The sequence below is a fragment of the Microcebus murinus genome, chromosome 11, assembly GCF_040939455.1.
Source record: "Microcebus murinus isolate Inina chromosome 11, M.murinus_Inina_mat1.0, whole genome shotgun sequence".
Classification (NCBI taxonomy): Eukaryota; Metazoa; Chordata; class Mammalia; order Primates; family Cheirogaleidae; genus Microcebus; species Microcebus murinus.
The window spans coordinates 37570568-37578956 of record NC_134114.1 but is presented as its reverse complement, the minus strand read 5'-3'; the positions used below and the strand labels follow the sequence as shown (position 1 = coordinate 37578956).

The following is an 8389-nucleotide window of genomic DNA, read 5'->3' as shown; positions in this document are numbered from 1 at the left end:
AACAGTCCTCTAATTGTTGTGTTATATAAACTCTGTCTACCAAGAGGCTCCTCAGCTTCCACCAAATTTCTCATTTGGTGACCACAGTTGAGAGCCAATGGTCTCTGATGATAATTTTTAATAATTATTCATATTAAAGAGGGTTTTCACAAAAAGGGGTAAACTTTTAAAAAAGAACTTGAGTTGTGGTTTTTTAAAGAAAGAACATATTTGGTCAGCAATGTTGGTAATATTGACTATTCTCTGTTCTTTCCCTCCCATAGTCTTGATACTCCCTTCTTTACATCTTGCATTTCTTTGATATTTTTAATATACTTAGGCTTTGAATGTATAGCACCCAATGAACTAGAGACTTACATTGACCATTTGGTCATGTATTACTGTATGTTACAAGGATCATTGATGTACCAGTGATCGATGTCCCAAATACCATTCTGAGGCTCTAACAATGCCTAATGTAAACTGCAAAATATTGACACTTTCTCTTACCTTGAGAATGTAATTATTTAATCCCCATGAATCAAGGACATCATTGTGGATTTCCACTTCCACCCCTATCTTCAGCTCACCAAGACCCAGAAATTCAACATTTTAATGCCTATTTCTGCAGTTAATATTCTGATTTCTAGAAACGTGCTTGTCAAACATTACCAGTCTGTTTTCACTTTTCCTTATAATGTATGCTTTTTTAAAGACTTAAACTCAACTTTGTTTAGATGAGAAAAGGAGGATATAGGGTTCCTCTGCTTATGGTGATGAGCCTGCAACACGGACAGTTAAAAAGATGGTTTTCTTAGAGAGGAAACTTTAGGCTTGGTATGTTGAAGGGAGGAACCCACATCTGTTCCTTCTGTGGTTAGTGACAGGTATATGTCACTCCTACCAAGGGGCGGCAGGACCTCACATCCGTTTATCTTTCAAACTCCACAGAGGTGATTTGTAACTTACTTCACTTTGGAGTTTCTATTGCCACAGCCACTTAATTGCACTGACAACTATACTATATTCCTTAGCAAATTGTATCACATAGATTTTTACCCCAAAGCCCAAACTACTTCTTTTGCATCATCAGGAATTGAGACCATTGGCTTTTTAAAATTTTTTTATTTTTTCACTCATCATTTATTTACAAATACACATTATAACTTTTATATACACTGCACATTTACATGGTAGAAAAGTACAAAACTATATATTTAAATGAATTTATATTTAACTTGCCATGTTTGAAAATATAAAATTGCATCAGAAAAAAGTATTATGAAAAGCAAGAAACTTGAACTGATAAAGCTTTGATATAACTTTTAGTGACACATTGGTTGAAAAATAACTAATTTGAAAGGTACAGCTGAGTAACTTAAAGGAAACACCTAACAAAAGGGTGAACGTGTAGCCTTCACCTTCCTTTAGTTTCCTGACACCCACATCACTCCATTTCTTTGGATCTGTAACATCTTAAAAGTACATTACTAGAATTGTAACACTGCTATCATCTCCTCTCTCACAAATGTCTTCATCTTAACAAGAGAACTGGAGTAGGAGTTTCCTCAAAGATGTGTATCCTCTGTACCTTGTATTTGAGTCAGAGTTATAATGCCTTTTGGTCAGTCAAGGTTCCTTGTAAACAAAACCCGAGGGGATCATGTATGTACAGATCAGGCAGCAGAGAATCCAATAAATAAACATGACAGAAACTGACATGCAAGTTTGTTAAAAGTGGAAAAGAGTCTAACAACAGTGAAACGAAGGGAGACAGATGAGTGAGTGAATCATAAGGAATGGACTTAAATGGTTTACAAGGAAAAAAAAAGCTTTTACTTTACAAGCAAGAGACCTCACAATAAATAACAACTGCTCTTCCTTTCACGAATAAATTTCTTCAAAAACAAGGTGTACAGTCAACCAGATATTTTATGTATAAATTATAAAACATGACACAGTATAAATAAATGTCTACAAGTCTCAACTATGGGCCTCATCCAGTAGACCTCACAATGACCGCCTCTCCATGTCCAATGAGTAACAAGGTGGCCTGGGAGAGAGCTTTAGGACAAAGGTCCTTTAATGTATAGTTTTCCCCCCAAATAAATAAGCATACACTTATTTACAGTATGGACAATATATTTTTTCTATTTTTTTCTTTTCTTTTTCCTTTTTCTTTTTCCTTTTTTTTTTTTTTTTTTGCCCAAAGGCTAAGCCAACACTGAACACTTGTGGAGGGTTTACCACTCTAGAATAGAAGATATAGGAAAGCTGTAGTCCTGGTCTTCATCTTCCTCCTCTTCCTCGGTATCTTCGGAAATGGCTAGATGGGGGAATACAGGGGAGCTGTTGTTTAAATATGGACAACAACAGCGCAGAAGCAGCTCAGTGTATGTTTTCAAAGCCCTCTGATACAGCCATATTACAGCGTTGCATTTTTATGTGACTTGCAGTGAGATGCTTTTTTTTTTTTTTGCATCTGCTGTTATGCAATAAGTTTTAAAAAATGTTTTTAAAAACATAATCTATGAAGTCAAAAACTGCAGAAAGTTCTGAAGACTCAATGGCTCAGGTTTTACGGGCAGATTCCTGAAATTAGATAAAAAGCGCTCTTGTGTTCTAGGTATAACTGCTTTGAGTCCTTAATTCAGAGTTAGTAGAGGCAACTGCAAAAAGCAGCAGCCCATGTGTGATAACATAAAGCTGTCTTTGAAAAAAACAAAAAAACCCTTTTGAAGCAGTTAGTTTAGATTCAAGTGTTAATAAAGCAAACAGCAAAGCACACTACTACAGCAAAAGAATTAGAAGCAAACAACTGGAAACAGGTTTTTAGAGGCAACCCCGTTGATAATCACCGGAAAAGTCCTACAAGCCAGGAAACATTGCAGAGAATTTTTCCGTGGATCACTGAATTGCTGGTGAAATTTAGCAGCTACCTAACTTAAACAGAAATGGGTTTATGTGGGGAGGTTTGCGTGCTTTTAAACTGTCCGTTCCCTAGGGCTTGCCTGGGAAAGCTTTAAATTGCAGCAAGGTTAAAAATCGCACTTACAGTTGCAAGATCCGGAGTGCTTTACTTCCAGCAGCACACCTGAGGCGCAGGCAGCTTCTTTCATGGCACATTCGCTGGCATAAGTGGCATTGTCACTGGCACAGACTGGCTCGTCTGATTTACTGTCGGGGCACAGCTCGTCGCAGAGGGAACACCGGCCTCTCCCAACCTTGAAATCCCATAAACATTTTTTTCCACCAGCGCACTGGATATCTTCACAGGACTTTGCTTCTAGGATATAACACATCTGTGATGAGTAAACTGATTTCCCTATTTCCCCTTTTTCTGCCTTTCTCTAGTCCCCTACCAATAAATATAAAAATAATTTATAACTTATTACTTATTAATGGGGGCAATAAAGAGTATTGTGCAAAAATGCTTGATAATAAAACTGAAACTCCCACACACACAAAGTACCCCCCCCCCAGTTTCCTACACATTAGATTATTGCATTAAAACAGTATTTTTTATAACAGGTTTTCATAGTATCCCAGAGTTAAATATGTATCTTATTATTTACCATAAGTGGGATCTTTTAAAAGAAAAAGAATTCCATCAATTACTAGGATCCTATAACAGATTTTAGGAACTGTTAAGTAATTATTTTTTGCTTCCAGCAAGTCTGGCACTTAAAAAATGTGTAAAATTTAGTGAGTTCTAAGTTTTCTAAGATGGAATATTGTTTCCTGCTTCTTGCTGGCATTTGAATATATATGTCAACACTTCCAGAAGACAATGGTCTCCATGAGGAATGCTGTGGTCACAACAGTTTATCCAAACTGAAGAGTATTTCTCCCTCTGGTGAAACTTTGTTTGGGGAAGTCTTGGGCTTTATTTATTGATTAACCCCACAGTTTTAACACTAGAACTAGCCTGTTTTCTCTTTTTCCTTCCTCAATCCAGAATACCTACTGATACACTTTCCCTCATAGGCTAATCCAATCGATCTGCCCAGCAGGCAGGTGGCCTTCCTCAGGTGGCAGGCACTGGAGTAGGTCACTCCATCGTTCCCACAGAGATATTGCTCAGAGGACGTGGGCTCTGGGCAAATCCGATTACACGTCACACAGTAGGCATTATTGGTCTGGTCCACCACACACGTGGAGCTGCCTGGACAGAAAACATCCCGACAAGTCTCTGAAACAAAGAGGAAAACGCACATAAATAGGTACCATCTGGTCTTTAGGGAGTGAGCATTTGATATTATCAAGGAAATCATGAAGCTGAAACCTCTGGCTTTCAAAAGGCACTTGGGGAGCCTTGTGGTTTTCAAGAGAGTATCTACAACTCTAAGATTGTTCCTTCAGCATTCTTCAGTGAGCCTTTAGAAGTTAGAAAAGGGCCCCTTTATATGGTGTAACTCTTATTAGTAGCCGTAGTACTTTTAGACTCTTATTGTGGACTACATCATCCCCCAGGGGTCTTCTAGGGGGTCTACTTCAGGTACAAAGCTGGAGGAGAGGAGCCGGGTCTTGCTCACAAGGGTGGGACCTACTTTTACATTTGCCTTGGTACTGGACTTCCAGTTCCGGCTGCTCTTTACATCTGGCCTTGAGGAGTGCACATTCATTGCGGTAGGTTTTCCCATCCAGCCCACAGACTGGACCCTTCCAGGTGATGTTGGAACAATCTGGGGCACAGACGCAGCGGGGTTTGTTCTTCTTGTTCATTCGGCATTTTTTCCCAGGTCCACAGTCCACGTTCTCACACGTTTCTATGAGTTGGAGAGAGGCGTGGGTTAAAACCAGGGCCAGGCAGTCCGCAGGTCAGCCAGGAGGGCTGCGGGTGCCTTGCGCAATCGTGCAGCCCCAAGTTTGTGCTGGAGGAGCCCAGGCTGTCTCCTACTAAGACTGGGAGGGGGTGAAAGGGTGGGGACTGTGGGCTGTGCCCCTTACCCCAAGTCTTTCTCATCAAAGAGTGCGGGTTGGCTGGCTCCACCACCACATTTGGCTAAGAAGTCCAGGGTGTTTTGTCTACAGCCTGTAACAGGCAAAGTTTGGACCCAAATGGCTTGCCAGGGTTGCAGGAAGGAAGGAAGGGGAAGCCCACAAGCAAAGCTCTCCTAGTCCCAAATCCCAGCCAGGTATTGGGGCAGCTGTGGGTAAGACGCCCTCTACTGAGGGCCTGCACGTGGGGGAGGAAGAGTCCTACCTTTACAGGGGATGCAGTTGGGGGCGCCCCCATTGAAAATCATCCACTTGAAGAGCGTGTTGTCATTTACGTCCTCCTCGGTCCACGAGGTGCTGAGGCGGCCGGTGCTGCAGCACTCCTCCTTGCTCAGTTCCGTCTTGTACAGGACCTGGCAGCGACCGTTCTTCGCTTGGCGTAGCCAGCAATTCCCAGCTGTGAAGACACAGGGGTGGGGAGGTGGGTGAGTGAGTGTTGGCGGGGCAGGGGGTGGAAGGCGGCGAGGGAGGGAGACCTGGTGGGGATGGGGAGGGGGTGAGCATGGAGGAGGGGAAGAGAGAGCGACAAGGGAGAAAAGTAGAAAATAAATGGAAGGGGATGGAGGGGTGGGAAAAGGGGGGGGAGCCCTGGTCACAGAGGTGGGAGGTGGGCGAGGGGGAGGGGGGAGACAGGGAGAAGCCAGAGCGCCCCAGCCATATCAATGTCAGTTACCAGTGACCCAGACACAACACGTGCAGCTTGCATTGACTTTTACTAGACTGTTTACTTTTATTCGTCCCATTTCATAACCTGCAGCGACTCGAAGAGCAGATTAAAGAACCTGACAAAAACAGGATGCGACGGATGTTTTTACATGTTGGTTTCATGTAGGCGGTAGGGGAATTATTTGTGACAGGGCTTAAGAAAGTAGGAGAATGGGGCGGGGGGGGGGGGAGTGAGAGAGACCGATAGACCGAGACACACAAAACACACACACGCACACGCACGCAGGAACAGATCAAGCAAAAGGCACTTGTGAAAAATGAAAGCAAAAAAAGCAACCCGGCCCGGCCCGGAGCTACCCCGCGCGGCCTCGAGGCGCAGCCCGCCCGACGGGCCCGTTTTGCAATCCGCCAGACCCGGAGCACGCCCGCGGCCACCGCGGTCTTTCGAAATCTCCGAGGGCTGCCTTCCCTGGCGCCCACGTCCCCGGCGCCCAGGCAGCGCCTCTCCCCGAAAGGCGGGCAACCCGGAGCAGTGCCGTGCAGACGGCCGGGGCAGTGCCCGGGAGGGAGTTTGCAACACACTTAAAATGTGAACGCTAAAGCAGGGAAAGTAACGCGTTAAAGACGGGAGGTTTCTTAGCCTTTCACGGCTATATGTACACCGATCTACACCTACCAAGAAATCTTTGCTAGCAATTTCTCCTCCTCCCCCCTTTTTAAAGCTCGGATTTGGGTCAGGAAGACTTCTCGTGAATCAGTAATATGACTTTAATTGGACCGCAAGCTGCTATTATTATTTTCAAAAATGTGCCCCAAAACTCACTGAAATGAATCTATTTTTAAAAGATACACTTCAGAAATTTGCTCTTAATCCTTTTCAGAATTTAAATCAGTTATGGGCTGCTCACTGTTTTACAGAAAGTTAACAGAGGAAGGAGGCAAAGGGGGGAAAAAAACCTGTAAAGTACTAAAGTCTTCCAAACACTTTAGGGGTAATAGTTTAGTTTTTTCTTTTTTTTTTTGCGGGGTTGGGGGAGGGGGTTGGAAGAAGCATCCACTAGTCACAAAGCTACTTCCCCTCTAAAATTTTCAGCACCCATATTTCCAAGTTTGGGCAAAGTTTCTGAAATCACGTCCCCCAGCCACCGAAGAAAATTCAGTATCTCTCCCCCTCCCCACCCTCCAGGTCATTTTTAAAAAGTATCCGAAAGATGTGGGAAGGAGAGAGGTTGGACTGCAAATGGGTCGACTGAAATCTCCAGGCTACTGATACTTGTCCTCCTCTCCAGAGCCAAACAGGGGAGATAACATCTAAAGTCATCATGGCCAGAACTTGGAGCATCTAACCCTAACTACCGAGAGACTCCAGCTCACTCCCTTTCCTTTTAAAGGATAACCGGGCTCCCAACTCCGCTCCCAGTCCTAAAGTGTCACTGCCTTCAGTCTTCCCACTCCTCTCCATCCCGGAGTCGCTAAGTTGGTCCAACATCTTCCGAGAGCAGCGTTGCTCAGAGCAGACCAAGTGGAGGCGACAGAAAAGTGGACCCCCTGCCCGCAGCCGAGCCTCCCCGGCGCATCCCCCTCGCTTACCCTGGGCGCTGCGGTCCTCCATAAACTGGCAGAGCAGCAGCAGCAGGAGGCAGAGCCCGCCGGGCTGGTGCCTCGCGCGGACCATCCTGGGGGCAGGCGCGGGGCGAGGAGCGCGGCGGCGGGTGGCTCGGGCGAGCGGCGCGCGTCGCAGAGGCCAGCGGCGGAGGGCGCAGCGATCCCGGCGCAGCCCCGCGCTCGCCGCCGGCCGCCCGCGCGATTCAATGGACGTCAGAAGCCGGGCGCAGCCGCGCTTTAAATCTAGACGGGGGTCTCCGCGGTTTGCGGTGGGCGGTCTCCCAGTGTGTGGGGCTGTGGGAGGGCGGCCGCGAGCGAGGGTGTGCGCGGCTCCTTGGGGGTGGGGAGCTTTTAAAAGTTCAGTGTGAATCAGGTGACATTTCCCACCTTCTGGAAACCCTTCCCAATTATCTGTCGGAGGTGCCCGAAATCAAAGCGGCAGGAGGGGAATCGCCGAGTTCTTATTTGCGTAGGAGCGAGAGGGAGGGGGAAGGCGACCGGGGCGGGGGGTGGGGGCGACGCTTCGGGGGTGGGGAGTGGGGAAGAACACCCACTTCAAGTCCTGCACGCCGCCGCTCGCAGGCAGCGCCGGCGCGCCCGGGTGGCGGGTGTGTGTGTGTGTGTGTGTGTGTGCGTGCGCGCGCGAGTGTGAGAGGGAGGGCGCGGCGGGGGCGCTGGAGGCGGCGGCGGGCGGGGCGGGGGGGACCCGGGAGTTTGTCTCCGCGCTGTCGCTGCTCCGCTCCAGAAAGACTTTGCAAACGCCGGGAGAGCCCCGAGCTGCAGAAATATCCCGCCCGGGGTGGGTCGGAACGCGCCGGCCTCGCGGCAGTCTCAGGCCCCGCAGCCGGGGCGCGGGACCCGGCGAGGTTTTGTGTCTGGGTCTGTGCGTGCCTCACTTGGCGGCCGCCCCCAGCCCCGGGTTGTTGCTAGGAACCCCGGCCGGCACCTTCCACCCGGCGGCGCGGCGCGGAGACGCGGCTCTCGTCTGGACGAGTCACAAGCAAACAAAAATGTTTAACACCTCAAGCCCGGCCTCCCCCCGTCGCAGTCTCGCCCTCTCCCTTTCTTTTCTCCCCTTTCACTTCGCGGCGTCTGGAGTCGCAGCCCGGAGCGGGGGCGCCGATGTAGGCGGTCTGCC

At 47.5% G+C, this 8389-nt stretch overlaps 1 protein-coding gene across 4 annotated transcripts; it reads right to left on the bottom strand.

Moving 5' to 3' along the window:
- Positions 1-1084: 1084 nt before the first annotated feature.
- Positions 1085-7717, bottom strand: FST (follistatin). 4 transcript variants are annotated; one of them, XM_012756754.2, is made up of 6 exons: positions 7237-7717; positions 5186-5377; positions 4530-4748; positions 3947-4171; positions 3035-3265; positions 1085-2571 (listed from the first exon to the last, which is right to left on the bottom strand). In XM_012756754.2, coding segments are annotated over exons 1-6 (954 nt in total). In that variant the 5' UTR covers positions 7322-7717; the 3' UTR covers positions 1085-2569. The 4 variants fall into 4 exon arrangements, with proteins under 4 accessions (XP_012612208.1, XP_012612205.1, XP_075864134.1 ...); XM_012756751.2 differs by having other exon boundaries at positions 1085-2305; positions 7237-7716; XM_076008019.1 differs by lacking the exon at positions 7237-7717 and adding an exon at positions 5654-5757 and having other exon boundaries at positions 1097-2305.
- Positions 7718-8389: the final 672 nt, after the last annotated feature.

Excerpts from the sequence above, each read along its gene's own strand:
- FST (XM_012756751.2), bottom strand. The coding sequence starts at position 7,321 with ATGGTCCGCGCGAGGCACCAGCCCGGCGGGCTCTGCCTCCTGCTGCTG. Across the intron at positions 3,266-3,946 it reads CTATGAGGGAAAGTGTATCA|AAGCAAAGTCCTGTGAAGAT; the intron begins GTAGGTATTCTG and ends GTTATATCCTAG. Across the intron at positions 2,306-3,034 it reads GCACTCCGGATCTTGCAACT|CCATTTCCGAAGATACCGAG; the intron begins GTAAGTGCGATT and ends TCCCCCATCTAG.